Source organism: Lotus japonicus, chromosome 1, assembly GCF_012489685.1.
Source record: "Lotus japonicus ecotype B-129 chromosome 1, LjGifu_v1.2".
Classification (NCBI taxonomy): domain Eukaryota; kingdom Viridiplantae; phylum Streptophyta; class Magnoliopsida; order Fabales; family Fabaceae; genus Lotus; species Lotus japonicus.
Genome location: NC_080041.1, coordinates 102,037,449 through 102,055,727, shown reverse-complemented (window position 1 = coordinate 102,055,727; position 18,279 = coordinate 102,037,449). Strand labels below are relative to the sequence as shown.

Sequence of the window (18,279 nt, the reverse complement as noted above, 5' to 3'; positions counted from 1 at the left end):
ACAAAACAAAGAAGTAACACCTGCAGGAAGCCTCAGCCGGAATTTAGTGCTGACATGCCACATACCTGACTATGTGTAAGCAGATAGCTCACACAGAGTAACCAAATAAACATAGAAAAAGAAAAAAAGCAGTGATGATGAAATAAAAGAAAACCCCAGTCGGTGAGGCTTAACTGCTTGCTCTTTCAGTTTCATTTCCATCAAGCTTTTTCTGCTAATAATCACTGATTTCAGTTAACTTTTGATTTGAAAGCAGAAAAAACCAAGCAGGGTCATGAGGAAATGGTGCTTCCAGCTCCCCTGGATAGTACTGCCAAAACCCACCTCTTCTATGTGGCATCAGGGCATCAATTCAAAGACTCAATGTCAGCCAAATATTGAGCCAGATGGGATCAGAACCCCTGGACCCGACTTTAATCTGCAATGTAAACTCAGTTTCTTATCAGAAACATCCTCTGAAGTGTTTTAATCACATCTCAGCTACTAGTATAAATAGGTGTATGGTCCAGCTCATGCTTAGAACAGAGAGCCCAAGCACAAAGAGCAATAGGGAGAGAGAGAGAGAGACAGAGATGGCAGAAACTCTGAGTAAAATCTTTTTTCTCTTTGCAGTCTTTTTCTTTTCTCAATAATAATTGTTTTCTGATTTTGTCAGGAGTAGTCAAATAGTAGATCAGTCTCTTTCTCCCCTAATTGGCTAGAATGTTTAGTTTTCATTTCAGAACTAATCATTTGTTGCTTTTTCTAACACTTTCACTATTTTTTATGTTCTGGAATCTGGCATGCAGCTTTTTTTCTTTTTTCTGGACTTACTTTTCATCTATTGATTCCAGATCATGCATGCATGGAAAACTCATGACTTTTGAAGTTGTTTTTCCTTTAATTCACATAGAAGCTTTATTTTAACATGGCTTTTCTTCTTTCTCATGATCCACGATTGCTTGCTGATGCATGTAAAATGGTGAAGATATGAGCAGTGATTATATATATGAAGCTTTCTGCGAAATCTTTTCTTTTCTTTCCTTTCCTTTCTTCTCCCTTTTCAATTTCTGGATCATGCACATGATCTGCATCCGAGAGCCTGATGGGTTTTCGCTGTGTTTTCATGCTTCATTTGATACTTTTCATTTTTTTTTTCCTTCTTGCTCTTCATGTTGATTAATTAGTTGGCTCATACATGAACCTGACCAAGATAAGGGGTGGGTTTTCAATGAAGCTTTTGATAGATACTCTCTGTCCTTAACTTCCTGAACTAATGATATCTTATATCCCCAATAATCATGTTATTTTTTCCATTATAGAAATGGAGGTTGGAAACAAGGAAGATCAAGTCACTGTTATCACCCCTAAGGAAGTTCCTGTGATCCCAGTTCAGGAAACTTCAGCTACTAAAGACCACATCATTGCTATTCCGATTGAAGAATTGGGTGATGATATCAATGAAGCTGCAAAAGATAATGAGAAGCCTGCTGAAACTAAGAAAGACATGGATGATGACTGCTGTCGCTTCTGTCATCAGGATGGATTGGAGGAGAGGCTTGAAGAGCCCTGCGGTTGCATTGGCAGTGTGAAGGTTGTGAAATTTTCACCTTAAATTGTTAACATTTATTTGTTTCTTGCATGATTTACTAGTAGATAATGTTTATTACCATAGATAATTTTAAAATCTCAGAATATAAATTTTCTAAGAGTGCTTTCAATTACAACCAGTGTTTCAAATTGCGATTCGCAACAACAATTAAACGTTCGTGCATCGATAGCGCAATTGCTATCTCATTAGCCCGCATTTGTTGGCAATTTTGCGATGTGACCCGTAACCGCAATTTAAAGCTCAGAGTTTACATTTAAATACTCACCTAGTTTGAACGCTAAAAAACTAATTAAATGCAAATCTTCTTGCTCTATATATGCCACAGTTTGCTCACAGGAAATGCGTTGCTCAGTGGTGCAACACCAAGCGTGACACAACATGTGAGATCTGCAAGCAGGTATGAATAACTGTGGTTTTATCTTCTCAGGTTTATGCTTATTTTTGTGGTATTGCATTCAATTGATTCCAAATATGTATAGCTTGTGACATTGCAAATTTTCAGCCGACCAAATTTATATATTCATCTTCCTATTAAATTGATCATTAAAAAAAAGGTCAAATGCAATATTATTACTTTTGATGAAACCATGCACTATAAAATTATTTATTGCATTTTTGTTTGTTTGCAGGTAGAGAATTGAATACGTGAATATAACTGCATTTTCATATAAGATTTCTATTCTAAAATGCATTGAATGTAAATGAAAATAATTTACAATAATGGTTACATCTCTTCTTCACGATGCAGCCATACCAACCAAACTATGCTGTGACCACACCACCTCCTTATGATGATGTGGAAATATACATGAGGCAAGTCTCTACTGAAACTTTAAATAACTTATTTTTTATTGAAATAACTTTATTAAAACTTCCATATTATACTAAAAAATACAACTATTTTCTTTTCTTGCAGTGAGCGTTGGAGGATTCCTTTTACTGAAACTCGAGTCCTCACACCCCTGCAGCTGGCAGAGCGCGGCATCAACCGCCTGCTCCGATCAATGAATGTTGACTTCAGCTTGAGAAACCCCACTGTGGGAATGATCTTTGGAACTGCACTCCTCCTGGTAAGACTTGAAATAAAAAAATTAAATTATAGTTTAAGGTTACAATTTAGTCACAATTCTTTGAATTATACTATATGAAAACTTCTAGACAAATGTGGATAGGTAAATGTGGATGATGTACAACATGTTCAGATCACCTTTTTTTTTAATAAATCAATTCCGGCACAACTCACCGAAGGTTTTCTCCATAGTTAATTTTAACTTCAAAATCAATTACACTTCAAAGTCAATTATAGAAATTTTTTATAAAATTCACTTAACCGCAATTAGAATCACAATGTGATTGTTGAGAATTCTAGGAGCATTTTTGGTTTTAATTGGGAGTATAATAATCATTCTAGAATGAAACTACAAAATATACTAATATAGCCTACATATGGGTTATCATGTTTTGGATTGTATCGCCACGGCTAATTCAAACATGATATAAAGCTTCACATTTTATATTTACTTGACATGACACATTACCTTCATTACATTTAATGTCTTTCAATTGTTAATTTTATTTGGTCATGAATCACTTGCAGTTTCTGGCGGCGATGGTTATAAGGGATGCTTCCCATTATGCGCCATCCAAGGAGGATAAGATAGTTCACGTCCTGTTCTGTGTATGTGTAATACCAACATTTTCCATTCGCATGTTATTTGAGTATTAATCAATTTAAATATTTAGATATCATCTTTTTATCATAATTTTAAAGAAAATTTTGGTCTCACAGGCTTTGATGGTTATCATTACTCCTATCTATATCCTTTCATGGATTGTGGAATGCAGGTAAGTTAATTAACTATAGTCACATATATATGTCACTTCCTTTTTCAATATTATATAAGATCTCATTTGGGTACCTCTTTGTAATTTTTTGAAAATTCAGGGACCAGAGAGAGAGGGAGAGAGAGCGGTTAAGGGTCGTGGCGATGATGAGGGAGAGGGAGACTGCAGAGACCGAGCTTCCTGCATAGCAACATCCGAGTCTGAAGAACAAAGCTTGCACCTGGGTTATATATGGAAGCTAGTAGAATAAAAAGACTATAGTCTATGTCTTGTGATGAATGTCCAGCTTTTAAATTCCCTTTTATTTTGAGTCCTTGTGTGGTTTGTCGTTCAGTAAAACTCTATCTATATGAGATGTAAAATATGTGTGTGGTTCCTATTGTGGTCTATGTAACTTGTGAAAACTCTGTCTCAGTTTGTGTGCCAATTAATAAATGCTATATATGGCTTTAATTAATTCTACAATTATGCTTTAATTTGTATTTATGTTTGATCTAGCTACTCTGATTCTAAATCCTCTCCATCACTCTCCATCAACCTTGGACATAATTGCCCCACATATCTTAGTTACTTCAACATATCTTATTTTCTTTATTGTTACTCATGGGAACAATGCACTTCAGAGGGACACAGAATCTATTCAGGTAAAGAGTAGCTAATTGAAGTTCTTTACCTTCGATTTCAGCCATAACCAAGACTTGAACTGGATTTGATCTAAGCCTAAGTGTATATCAGTGCCTACCTGGCCAAAAATCACTGAAGGGACAAATAACTTCAGGGTAGCTGCAAGTGAAGAAGAGATGAAATGTGAATTTACATGTCAAAGAATACAAGGGAGTGAAGGGACAAACAACTTCAGGGTCATCAATCAGCAATACTCTTCTTTTCCTGAGATATTCTCTTGTCTGAATTCGATTCAACAACAACTTTCATGCTAGAGAAATCACATTGGGTGAAGCTTTATTGGACCACAACTAGTAAAATATTCTATCATCAGGTTCAACAACACCATCAAGAATTTGATCATATGCCGATTTCACTGAGCATCCACCCCCTTTGTCTTTTGATCAGACATTAATAGGACTAGTCGACACAAACCCACATTTTTTGCTTTAGGATTTGTTCAAATTCCAATTTGGGGCAGCCAGATTCTGGCACAAAAAATTCTTGTGGTTTATACGCATACAAGCTCTACAACCACATGGGCTGCATCTATTGAAACAATAGTGCAAATTGATACACAAGTGATTGATTTGAGCATTGAGGCAGCAACAATAGAAGAGCCTCATAAATTGTCTTCTCAAGATTCTCACCATGAGGTTTTAGATTGTATAATTCCTAAATTGAATTCTGACTCAGTTTTCTACTCATCTGACCTAGTTACTAAAACCACCATTTGTTGAACTGCATGTGCTAAATGGTGTAGGAGTCTATGTTGGTTCATACCCTAGACCAATTGATTTCATGTTACTTAAATCTCCTCATATTGTTGCTAGAATACATGCCCAACATGGTTCGAGATTGGGTTGGGAAATGATATCCTTTATCAATATTGCAAGATTGATCCTTGCCAAACAAACATGTCTCTCTAATAACACTGCCACTTGAACTACAAGATAGAAAGAGGGGCATCAATGTTTTACAGTTTTAGTAAGACTACATTCTTTCTATGGATTATTTTTTGTCCATATAAACTTCATCATAGTCCAGTTCTCAAAAATGAAGATTATTTTCGGCCCATAGCATGTTTTAACTTTTTTTGTCTAATAATTTAGTTTGTTTTGAACAAAAATATATATCTTATCAATTGGTCACATACTGTTCTTCTTTCTTGCTTTCTTGTTGGCAGCTCTTAATGGGCCTGCACAGAGAGCGTATATGCAGGTTTTTTTGTTTTCCTTTTCAATATTTGGTCTAGTTATATTTTTCAGTGATCAGCTATCTATTAAATGTACTAGACTTTATTGATTAATTTTCATGAGCATAATTTCAACACATCATTACGAAATAACAAATTTACATCTAGTAGGAAGCATGTAATAATTGGTTTACCAAGACAAGTTTACTCAACAAAAAAGTTCCATAGATGATAACAACCACATTGATAGACCACTCACATTAAAGGCAAACAAGCCTAAAGGAGTGATATAGTAGATGGAGCCCATAAACAACAAAAGGGCATCCCAAAATACAACATGACATTTTCATAGAACCAAAATAGTAGAGAAGTAAATAAGCAACACAAGGAATGGAAATTGTAACATATAATTAGAAAAATGACTTTTGAGGAAAAGTTGAAGCTCAAGGGCACTTTGGTCCTCCTTGTTGGGTCTTCCAGTTGTTGTAGCAAGGGCACACAGCTTTGTTCCCATAATACCCCGGAGGTACACACAGGCACTTCCTGCAGCACTTCTGACAGAAAAACATGCAGGGCTTGTGGTATTGGGTCTGACCGCATCTCCTCGTGCATTGTGATGGACATTCTGGTCATTTCACATTCCAAAACAGACAAACCAGTAAAGTTAATAAACAAGCATTATCAACTCATCACTGTGACCAATGGTCATTATTTCTTTTTCACACATCCCAGTCAAACACTCCAACAGAAAAGCAGCTTTTACGGAAGCAATTTTGACCAAAGTCGAAGTAAAATTGACTGAAACACTGTGGTCATAATTATATAAAAATAAAATGAAAGTGTCCCTTCTAAGTTCTAAAAACAATTTTTACACAAAAAAAACACAGTACTCCTTAATATATTCAATTTAACATTTATAAAAAGTACTTTACATTTAACCCATGATCTGCTTTCTTTTTTGCGTAGTTCTTAAAATGTCCCTTCTTCCAATCTCATTGTTTACACCATTTTCATGTCCAAAAGTAGGAGAAAACTCTACAATGCTTCACACTATAGATCTGTAATGGTTTTCTCAAAATTAACTTGAAAATTTACTAGAAAGTACTACTGGAAAATTTTCACTAAAATTGATTCAGTATATATTTGAATACACACTGAAAATTTACATTAATTAAAGCCAAAATTACAGTGAACTGGACAAAAAGCTAAGAATAAATGCTTGTCCGCCATTTTAACTCATTTTTTACTGTGTATCCAAATATACCTAGTCTAACAAAAAGAGCAACAAAAAGAAAAGTATAATGAATTTTACTTACGGGAGCTCTTGAGACTGCCGGGTCCATATTGGCTCTGAGAAAAAACACACAAAGAAACAGCATAAGTTAGCATCAATTATAATATTCACCTAAGAATCCAAAATTCCAAGACCCCATCTTGATTCTGAAAAAATAAACCCAAAAAGAGATCACAGGAAGAGAAAGGGAAGAGGAGGGTTGGGATAATGTATATACCTTCATCTTCTCATCATACAAGTCTCCTTTCCCATTTTCAGCCATGACCTGAAAACCAAACCATAATCAAATGTAAGAGACCCCTTAAATTCTAACAAAAAAAATGTGTTATGTGAATGTGTGTGGCTATGATCTTTAAAATTAAAGACTAACCAAAGTTTGAAGCATGGAAATGGCAATGAGTGCCAAGATCAAAGCAGCAAAGAACTTAGCCATGGCCATTATTGCAGAGACACGCCCTCCTGATTTGGCAAAACTCAACCAAAACCAAATCACAAAGGGATATTTGAGGAGATAGTTGGTTTGATTTGAAGTACAAAGGAGGCATGAGGTATTTATAGAACCTTCACAGTGTGATATTTAGGTGCAGCATTTATTAGGTGTGCTCGGTAGCAGAGTGTTGTCCTCACTATGAAGAACCACGGCATGACACGTGTACCGGCACGATTATCTAATTGGTGCGAGCCACTTGATATCTGATCGTACGGTTTATGTTGCACATTGAGTTTTTTTTAGTAGTAGGAAAAAAGTAAATTCAGAATAGCAAGTTGGAACATGCCTTTATTAATTGCTGCTCCTAAAACCTACAACACTAGCAAATAAAGAGGAATGGGTACTTTATTGCATTATTTTATGTCTGCTGATGCTCATGATCAATTTTTTATAACCAAATTCAGTTTTTGAATTCATATATTTCAAAGATAGATTCGGTTTAAATTCTTTATTCATTTGCTTAGAGAATGTTTGGATATCAATGGGTTGAATTCAAAAAACACATTTTTTACTTTCCAATGAAAAAAAAACTAAGGAGATACATTGGGAGAACATGTTTTTACTTTTTTTCACCTTTTAAGGTCGTGTAAGTTTACGATCTTGATTCATGTTAGCATCCTAAATTTCAGGAGATGAAAGTGGACGTAGCTATGTTATTAGATGGTTTAAGAATTTAATATCTTTTCACGTTATATGATAATGTCAAGTGAACAATATATTTATTTATTTCTTCATGAAAGAGATTTTCTAATTGAAACAGGTTTGATGATCATTTTTTTTCTGACCATCCGAAACTTTATGGAGTTCCATAGCGTGTTCGTACGAGTTTGGCTAGTCTTTTGATGGGTTTTGCGTGGGTTTTTTTTTGTTTTTTCAAGGTGTGTGGCTTTTGGGTTGTTCCGCTTTGTCTCGTTTCCTTGCAAGCCCTTTCTTGTTTTTCCTATCTTTCTGTCTTAAGTGTTTTTTTCCTAGGTTTTCGATCGGGCTCGCTCCTTAGGGTTGTTTTCAGAAGCTTTGTGTCTTTTCCGATCTTTGCGGTCTTTTATTGTCGCCGACGTTGGTTGGTTTATCTTCTCTGCTTGAAAGTACTGTTCTCCATTCTTTTGATAATATAATATATTCTTATCTTTCTAAAAAATCAAATGTCCCAAAAAAATTCTACCTATTTATTGCATATGAAAAGAGAAAACTTGGTGGTGATGTGCGGGAGGAGGAGAAAATATGGTGGCTCTGTCTCTTTTCTGGATTAGATGTTGGGAATAGGGGCGATCATCAGTTGAGGAGGGAAAATATGGTGGTGGTGGTGGTGGTGGTGGTGGTTGTGGCAAAGGAGGTTGAGAGTAGAGTAGGCAGGGGAAAAGATGTGTGGTGTTGTAGAGGTGGGGTGGGGGTGAGTCCTTACATAATTTATGATAGATTTGGGACAATAGTGTAAAACATTTTTTTATTATTAAAAATGAGAAAAAAAAGGCAAAATCACTATGATGTGTCAAATCTCACTAGTGTAAAGGTTACACACACAAAAATTATGCATGTTAGGCGGACCTTAAGAGACTAGTCATAAAAGTGAAGGAAGGCAATCTTTTAGCATAGCGTAATTTTCATATGTTTTTAAGATTGTACTGGTATATAGACGATTTTAACCATGAATATGATATTAGAATATTGAATGGTTGAGATTAATTCAAATCAATGGCTGAAATGCCCATCTTGCTAACACAACGCCCCTGCTAGAGTCTTCTCAAAGGGACCTTCAAGCTCCACCAGGACCCATTCAGGTTTTCCACTTTCATCTCCATGGTGATTCTTCTCCTTTCCATACCAATTAAATAAAGTTGGCTTTTTTTGGGTCGAATCTCATAAACTCATCTAAGAAAACAACAAAAATTGAAGGTGGAGCCCAACCACTCACCCTCGAGCTCCAATGTGAATCAATCGGGTTCTCTAATGTCACCACCATAGGGGTTTCTCCTAAATGGTGGTTTTACCCACCAATTTAATAAATGTATCATTTTGTGGGGCTTGATCTCAGAAACCCAACTTAGAGAAACTACAGAACTTGAAGGTGGAGCACAACCACTCACACTTGAGCTCCACAATGAACCATCGTTTTCATCACCACAGGGGTTCCGCCTCCATGGTGGTATTTTTTCCGTCCACACCAATTGAATAAAAGTGCCATTTTTGGGGTTTGATCTCACAAAATCAGCTTAGTAAAACAACAAAAGTTGATGTGGCGCCCAACCCCTCACTCCACTTCCTACACATTCGTTACCAAAACAAAAGTACTATGAGAAATATAGTAAGTTAAACCCTTCTCTACGCAAAATTAAATAGAACCCATTTCTCATTTTGTTCACCAGAACACCATCGAAGATTGTGAGGGGAAGAGAAAAGGAGAGGCAGAGATGGAACAAGTCTTACAATATGTCATCGACAAGGATATAAGTGACATTACCTTGGCAGTGGCAACCTTATGGTGAGGAGCATGCATGGTTGGAGTTATCGACCAGTGTTGCTGAGAGACACGGTGTTGCAGTTGTGGTGGTCGCTTTACAAAGGTTACTAGTTCATACGGTGGTTACTACAAAATGGAATTGAGTGGCCGGACAACGATTTGATAAAGAAGATGGTGCCACGATCTTCAAATGTCATCCTCTATATCGTCAATTAATCTCGACGAACAAAGAATTATCACACATGACAATAATCTACTGAAACACATAAAACGATATTAAATCCAAATTAACTTTTGAGTACCACAAAATTCGCTAACTTTAAAACTCTCATTTCAATATACTTTCTTCTGTGCACCATATATTTTCTTCTATTAATTAAAATTCATAAGTTTCACTTGAAATTTATTACCTTCATAATTCGGTGAAATCTATATCAAGTTTTCAAGTTTTACCTATTAAAAAAATTGAAATTACTTTGATAGTAAATGAAATCTGGTTTATGGTCATATGATGTCAGCCCCACCATGTGCGACCATGTGACTTAAGCTGCGCGGATTTTACTAACATGCGCGGTTTGCACTTGTATCACAATGTCTTTTTCTTTGTCTATGATCTGCTTTCTGAATGATTTCCTTTCTTCTAGGATAAAATATATTGGGTTAAGCATCATATTAGTCCCTGTCTTTGTGTCGCCGTCTGATCTAGGTCCCTCGCCGGAAAAATTATTGTAAAAGGTCCTCATATTTGAAAATCGTTTAGAGCAGGTCCTCACCGGAGCCCGGAGCTCCGACGAGTGATGAGTTGGAACGCTGACTAGGCTAAGTGAGTTGACATGGATTTAAAAAAAATTAAAAATTAAATAACAAGTCAGATTTATTAATCAAATTAACTAAAATTAAATCTATTAACAACCCTAATCTAATTAATAAAACCAATTTCCCCCAAATAAAAAAAAAACCTAAATCAATTTGGAATTTCTAAGAAAAGCATACCCACCCAGCAAATCAAACAAAAACCCAGAAAAGTTAATCTCTCCACCCCCAATTTTTCGTTCTCTTCCTTCTTTCTCAAAGCATTGCCTCACCCACACATGCTCTTCTTTCACTGTCCTTCTATCTCCAAGAAAACTGAGGCATCTCCAACCTCCCTCACTCTTCATCTTCTTCCTCTCAACAAATCAGAAACCCAGAACTACTGAAACTCGCGCCTGCATGCCCACGCCACCACCTCCGTCATCAAACGCATAGATCCACACACGATTTCTAGATCTGAGCCTCGATCTGCGAATCGTTTGGTACTAGTGTTGTCTCCAGTTCTGTTGCTGCATAGTATGGAAGAGGTGGAAGCTTTTGGGGGTGGCGGCGATGGTTGTCCTGGGTGCGCATGATGGCGGACATGAGGGAGTTCGATACTGACGCCGATCTGGGTCTCCTGAATCTGGGTACGATTCAAAGCAAGCAATGAATTTTTCAGAGGGGATCTTCTTTTATTTCTTGTTTCAACTTTTGATTCATTTTCATGAGGGTCTAGGAAGGTTGTCGGTTATCTGGAGATGAAAGAAGACGAAATAAATTTGGGTTTGTTGGCTTTATGAGTTATTGGGATGATGAGTGTTCATTGTTGATTTGTTGTGTATTGAAGAGTTCTAGACATTCAAGTTTCTTGCTTTTTATGGATTCTTTGAGGTGGGTATTGGATTTTTCTTACTCAACGACATCTGATTATTGCTCAAATAACAGAGACATCTCACTCAAGTTTCTTACTTGTTCATTGTTGATTTTGCTTTTACTGAATTTATTGGTTCTTATTTTTGTTGTGTTTTTCCTCTTCCAACCGAAGCTGTTGTGACTGAGTGCTTCACATTTATGGGTTTGTTTGCGTTTCTGCTTCTGATTTGGATTCGGGTACATAAACAAAATTAGGATTTTGGAAAAAGATGACAGATTAGATCAAAACTAGGAAGAAGATGAAAAAATAGATTGGGTTTTGGGTTGCAGAGTATGAACCCTAATTTGATTGGGATGATTGAGAATTTGGGTTAATTTGTGGAATTGTAATTAATTTGGGAGAAATTGATTTTGTTAATTAATTTAGGTTTTTTGTTAATTTGATTAATAAATCTTATTTGTTATTTAATTTTTAATTTTTTTTAAATCCATGTCAGCTCACTTAGCTTAGTCAGCGTTCCAAATCATCACTCGCCGGAGCTCAGGCGAGGACCTGCTCCAAACGATTTTCAAATATAAGGATCTTTTACAATAATTTTTCCGGCGAGGGACCTAAATCAGACGGTGACACAAAGACAGGGACTAATATGATGTTTAACCCAAATATATTCTATTAATTTTATTTTGTCAAGAAAATTTGAATTAATTTTTATCATAAGTATTTCAATTGGTTTTTATAAGAATCATATGCTTTAGTAGTTTAGTTTATTTATTAATTTTTCATAATAGCACGTCAATCTTATATTTTAGCAAACCATATATATGTTGTATTTTTTAAGTTGGAATAGTAACTAAATTGATAGTGTACCATGTCTTTTTTATAATAACTATGTCGTCTATATTGATTTACGAACTATATTAATTGATTTTTAGCAATATTGCCCTTATTTAACTATGAGTCATCACATTAATTATAATTTCTCATTTCCTTTGTGTCTAACTCAATTCTCTCTCTAACTTGCCAAGAGAGCCCATCTTTTTCTCTTCTCCATCTAATAGAAATTCAGCCAGTCATCATAGCCACTCAACCTCATCAAAAAACCAAACAACCACTATGTAAGTCATTGCAAATAGAAATCCATCATCACAAAACCCCCTTAATAAAAGTAAAAATCAAAGGTCGTAAAGGAGAACGAGAAGACTGCTGTAGTGATGACGATTTCGGTGTCGGAGGTTAATCCGCATCCAAGAATATATCAAAGAACATTTTGTCGTAATCGTCGAGGATCGAGAGGTAATTTATTGTCAGACTCATGACCGTGTGCACTCCATTGTCGTTCTTCAAACCTAAGATCCAACGACGGAGGCGGAGTCATAGGAGAAGATTGAATTGATCTTCAGCTATGAAGCACGGACATCGGATAGGACACCAAACTAGTACCACGACACAATTAAAATTCACAAAGCTTAAGAAATTGATTTGATGTTTTCTTCGTAAAAAGACTAACTTGTCTACAAACAGAGCTAATCTCTCTACTGGTTTACACCCTCTTATTGATCATCGTCATTGAAAATGTCTTTGTTTCTAATTCTTCAAGTGATAAATTAGTAATTCCTTTCATGCTTCACTCTTAAAAATTATATATATATATATATATATATATATATATATATATATATATTAAATACAAGTGTCCTAGAGGCTAATCTATCCACTAGTTTTCATCCTCTCTTTTTTTTATAAGCCTAGTTTTCACTCTCTTATTGATCATCAGCATTGAAAATGCCTTTGACTCTGATTCTTCAAGTGATGAATTATCAATTTCTCTCATGCTTCACTCTTAAAAATTAATTTTTATTTTAAATACAAGTGTCCTTGAGGTGTCTAGCCAAGAAGCTGTGCCGAATCAAGTGTCTAAGCCGCAAAAAATAGTTTTTTAATCCAATAATGCAAAAAAGTGTCTGACACGTGTCCTTCTAGGGTTGTATGGGTGTTGGTGTCCGACACCGGGACACTCCATATGTTAGAGGTTTCGTGCTTTATAGATCTTCGGCCATCGAGTTGTTATCATGACGTACATGTCGAGCACGTGAAAAATCTTCTTCGGCGGCGATATCTTAGACTTCGCTACGAGTTTGTAGGAATATTCCAAAGAGAAGAGATGCACCTTCCTTAGAATTTTTCAGCAAAGTAAGATTTCTGACGTGCTCTGACAAACTAAAAATGTAGTCGTAGGGAAATTCTCTCTGTTGAAGAGTGTTGGTGGGTTCTTTTTAAGGTTCACCATGTCTATGTATTTTTTGAAGTAGATGGTGAAACTCATAAGCGTGCTTTGTAATTGATACTATACATTCAGTCTTCATTGAAAGTAACAATGTTTAATTAAAGGACAAAGAAAGGGGCATCATCTTACTAAAGCCAGAGAAATGAAAGAGTTGAAGCTGGAGAAAGAGGAAAGATAAAAAAGTTGCATTACGATGAAGAAAATGGAGGCATACGAGTTATTTATCTTAAATTTTCTTTTATGTATTTTAAGTTTTAGAAATACATTACCCCGCCTAAAATATATAATCCAACAATGTAGGTTTATATTTATTTGGTGGAGAAGTTTACCATACCCCATGGACGTGTCTTTAAATTTTCATATTAAAGCATCTTCAATGGAGATCTTATGAGTTGGTTCTTAAGCTAATGATCATAGTTCTGAAATTTGAAACTCGTTGGAGTTTGCTGATATGAAGTGCTTGGAATTATGTACAAATAAATATCATTGTTTTTCTTGGTATAAGATAATTAGTGTATGTAAAGAATAAAAAGCTATGAAATAATATACATCTTATGTTTTGATCTATTGTGTTAATGTTTTTATTGGTATAAGATAATTAGTGTATGTAAAGAATAAAAAGCTATGAAATAATATACATCTTATGTTTTGATCTATTGTGTTAACTAAGTAGGATAATGACAATGTTCAGTTATAATACTTCTTCGAATCAGCAATCTATTGTGATGTATATGTCGAAAGAGGCTTAACAGCTAATTCATGTGGGAGAGATTAAAACCTCATCTCAAGATACTGCTAACACGTATGGTCGAATATTGAATGTCATTTGTGACGTAACTAAGGTTGAGAAAATATATTCAGTTTTTTAAATAATCACGAATTTTAGATCCAGACTCATCATGCCGGTTGTTTTAGTGAAATGCAATTTTAAAGTTAAGTAATTTGAATATTTTCTTCACAATACAAGAATAGATGACATTTGATGACCGTACAAATGACTTGACATGAGAAATGTGAAACAAACCTTTTAATTACTTTTGTCATTGTATATTAATTTTCTTATATCAAGTTAACAATTATTTATCATATACTTTGAAATTGTGATTAATTTGATTGACATGAAATCTGGCTTATTAATTATATTGATATGATGTTTTAATTATATTGATATGATGTTTTGCTAAGTGCTAGTGCAAATGTTTTGATTTCTAATGATGTGTAAATTACATTTAGCATGTCGCTAATGATTGTCTATCCAAACATGGTGATGAATTACATCATTTGTTAACAGTTTTTAGGACCATAAATTGATGCTCTCGAGCAAGCCACACATTGTCCTTCGTTTGGAGATACTAACATAATAATTTCAAGTTAGGGATAGTGTTTGTCCTAGTAGAAGACGATCAATTTTGTATCTTGAAAAATTGTGATCAAATGGTGTTTATCATCATCATTTGTGTATTGACAGTCTCTATTAGTGTCGGCCAAGCCGACGCTGTGTAGAGTCAGTCGTTGGACCAAACTCTAAATAGCGGCGAATTATACGATTGATTCTCAAATTTACGCGTTTACATTGGTCATGTCTCCGATGGGTTTGTGTTGGCCTAGAGTCGGCTAGACCGATGATAACACTTAGTGTCGGTCAATTTGCCGAGTCAACACGCTAACATTGATTCTTTTAAATACTTGGCCTACCACCACGCTTAGTTAGTGCTAACACGGTTGTGGCGGTTTTTTGATTTTTACCGGTACTATTTCATAAATTTCTTATAATGTTCGTATCACATCACATATCACATTTATTATTTTTCTCTCCTCTCTTCATAATATAATATTATATTATTATTATTATTATATACCAAAGAAAAAGTGCTGTAGAAACATTATTCGTATAAATTTATTTCTCCTTCTATCTGTGCCAGAAAAATGATTTGCAAATTTATTTACCTGGCCATATGAGGTGAGGCAAATGCCAAATAATTTTGATTCTGCCCTTTAAACTGTCTTACAGGTTCCTGTCTTCCATCCGAAGCTGTGGGCCACTTGATGAACATAACATGATATTTATTATTTATATACACCCTCCGGTCACATATATAAGGAAAAAAACACATTATAGGTTCATTCATTTAATGCATTAATGACTAGGTACATGCATTAAATAAATGAACCTAGAATGTGTTTTTTTACTTATACATGTGATCGGAGGGTGTACACAGTTTCTGCACATGAATTAGGGATCTACAGCACTAGCAATAATTAGTAAAGACATATGCAAATCCACATGCAAACAATCAGTAAAGAAGTGTGGTGGTAGGCTCGGGGTAATCCATGTTTCCACGAATTATTGCAAGTTCACAGTCACACCATAAGGGGTTTCATATGATTGAATGCAATTAAGTTTATGTAGATAGATTAAGTCTTCTATATGCATTGTAAGTGTTTGTTGAGTCAGATAATTTTTCTTATCTTAGGGCCATCATCAACCAAAATTTTCTTCGCCTAAATATGTTTGTGGTATATAAGCAATTTGTAAAATGAACTTGTAACTACAAATTCAGTTTCTAACCTTTAAAATTGTGAATGCAATATTAAAAAAAAAATTTACCCCACTTTTTTTTTCTTGTTAATTTTTTAGCCACCCACAACCTCTTTTCGCCTTAAAATTTGAATTTTGTATGAATTATACATGAGTGCGTAGAAAGAACTAACTTTAATGGTTGATCGAGTAGAGAATAATAGGGTGTGATATCTTTTACTAATTGTAGGTATAAGTAACCACTCATCCCATTACATGAGATAAATAAATTCTTTTTTATGAGCTCAACAAATTTTCTATATTGGACTAAGACATTATCCTTTACTCTAAATTTTTTATTGATCATCTGAAAAAAAAAAAGAACTCACATACAATATAAATAGATTAAATTTGTCAACATAAAACTCTGGTCCCTATCACGAGTAGAGTTCCATAATGTTCATGCTTTTAAATAAGCTTTTATAGGCAAATTGTGTTAGTGGCTTAGTGATATCTACTGCATTTAATGTGTTGAGTGGTGGAGTAATACATGCATTGCACGGTACAGAGTTATGATATATACACACCTCTTCACTTCTTTTTCACCTCCATTCTATTTATTTCTTTCTTCTTTATCAATCAAATCACATATCACATCTTTACTTTCTCTCCTTTCTTCTTATCTCTCTCTTCTTCCACCTCTCCACACCTCAAAAATGAGGTGTTTGAGGTGTGGAGATATAATTATCCGCACGCTACACCATACGGAAAGAGAGAAGTAAAGTATAAAAGCTAGTTGCAATCCAATTGCAGCTAAACTCATGTTCTAGCATGTGGGCTTGCTTCAACACCCACATGGGGGAGAACCTGATTTATTTCAAGCATAATGATTGATGTGCTCAAAAGATCACAACTTTTTTTTTTCCGATTTGGATCTGAGAGTAATGATGAAGATATATTCAAGTCTTTACATTAGTTTGTGATGCTAGCTTTGCATTGTATATTTATTAGGATATTATTTTTTAGTAGATTGTTGTTTTGAAAGATCTAGTGGATACTCAAAACGAGTGCACACACTCACTTGGTGCGGAGGAATGGGTAGCTTACATAATTGAGTTAAGGGTATTGTAGATGAAAAGTAAGTCCAAATCTCAATAAAGAATAATTTAAATTAATTTATTAATAATTAACATTTGCCTATAAAAAATATGTAAATGATTGGTGATGATAATTTAAACTCATATATTTTTTTTAAGAAGTAAAATAATATATTAATCACAGCTTTGATAAAGTGGTCAAAACTTAAAATGAGACAAAGTAGACAATGGTGATTAGTAACAACAAAAAACTAATCACTCCTCACAGTGAAAGACAATCCTCAAAGAAAAAAAAAATCCAAAAGGCTATACAACATATAAGAACCCCTACAAAAACAAACAATTAAGGAACCCACCACAAATTAAACCAACCTAAAAACCAAAAAACTAGGAGACCAAAAAGCTAAAAACCAGAAAGATCACAAAGGCCCAATGACAACTAGATTTGATCAGAAACACTTATGAGATATTAAATCTTGACACTGGTATATTAAATATATTAATATCTTGGACAGATTATCATAAAAAACATTTTTTTATAGGCAAATGTTAGTGGTTAGTTGTTAGTAAGTTAGAAAATCCCTTCAAAGTTCCCTTCCAGGATTCGAACCCTGGACCTTCCCCTCCCCACCCTTATGTCCCCTATCTCTTACCACTTGAGCTAACTCTCGAAACATTATGAATTATTACACAAGTGTTATAAATGATTTTCAGTGTGATAATTATACATGGAGTTTTTTTACTTGGAATTACTACAATTCCTACATGAGTTGTTCTATATTTTAATATCGTTAAACGCAAATATAACAGTGATTATGAATGTAATAAATTAAGTACTATAGGACGAATCATGTAGGGGGATACGTGTGATATGATGCATATGAGATTTGTCTCTCATACACAATGAGAGTAATATCTAGGATCACTTGATAAAGTTAGACATTTATATACAAGACCATGCTCATAAAGGGTAAATACGAGATATTTTTTCCTGGAAAATCTCGGATACTAAGAAACATAAATTGAACATATATATACGATGATATCATGTCAATGTATTAACTTCAGCTAGATATGTGGACAAAAAGACCATCATATAAAATAAAGTTTTCACACACAAAAAAAAGTAACCGATTGGGTATTACTATATTTTCTTATTAAACCAGATTCATTTG

The 18,279-nt window shown here is 34.6% G+C and overlaps 2 protein-coding genes across 2 annotated transcripts; one reads left to right on the top strand and one right to left on the bottom strand.

Moving 5' to 3' along the window:
- The first annotated feature begins 1,072 nt into the window (after positions 1 to 1,072).
- Positions 1,073 to 3,893, top strand: LOC130715468 (uncharacterized). The gene is made up of 7 exons (XM_057565576.1): positions 1,073 to 1,573; positions 1,917 to 1,988; positions 2,340 to 2,404; positions 2,508 to 2,661; positions 3,189 to 3,269; positions 3,381 to 3,436; positions 3,537 to 3,893. Exons 1-7 carry the CDS (start codon positions 1,256 to 1,258, stop codon positions 3,622 to 3,624), a joined length of 834 nt encoding a protein of 277 aa, XP_057421559.1. The 5' UTR covers positions 1,073 to 1,255; the 3' UTR covers positions 3,625 to 3,893.
- A 1,604-nt stretch (positions 3,894 to 5,497) lies between these two features.
- LOC130728514 (gibberellin-regulated protein 4) lies at positions 5,498 to 7,124 on the bottom strand. The gene is made up of 4 exons (XM_057580011.1): positions 6,959 to 7,124; positions 6,806 to 6,853; positions 6,611 to 6,644; positions 5,498 to 5,919 (listed from the first exon to the last, which is right to left on the bottom strand). The coding sequence occupies exons 1-4, from the start codon at positions 7,025 to 7,027 to the stop codon at positions 5,738 to 5,740; spliced, it is 333 nt and encodes a 110-aa protein (XP_057435994.1). The 5' UTR covers positions 7,028 to 7,124; the 3' UTR covers positions 5,498 to 5,737.
- Positions 7,125 to 18,279: the final 11,155 nt, after the last annotated feature.

Coding starts and splice junctions, on each gene's coding strand:
- LOC130715468 (XM_057565576.1), top strand. CDS start 1,256: ATGATATCTTATATCCCCAATAATCATGTTATTTTTTCCATTATAGAA. Junction 1,574..1,916: donor GTTGCATTGGCAGTGTGAAG/GTTGTGAAATTT, acceptor TATATGCCACAG/TTTGCTCACAGGAAATGCGT. Junction 2,662..3,188: donor TTGGAACTGCACTCCTCCTG/GTAAGACTTGAA, acceptor AATCACTTGCAG/TTTCTGGCGGCGATGGTTAT.
- LOC130728514 (XM_057580011.1), bottom strand. CDS start 7,027: ATGGCCATGGCTAAGTTCTTTGCTGCTTTGATCTTGGCACTCATTGCC. Junction 6,854..6,958: donor TTTCCATGCTTCAAACTTTG/GTTAGTCTTTAA, acceptor TTTGGTTTTCAG/GTCATGGCTGAAAATGGGAA. Junction 5,920..6,610: donor CGGCAGTCTCAAGAGCTCCC/GTAAGTAAAATT, acceptor TGAAATGACCAG/AATGTCCATCACAATGCACG.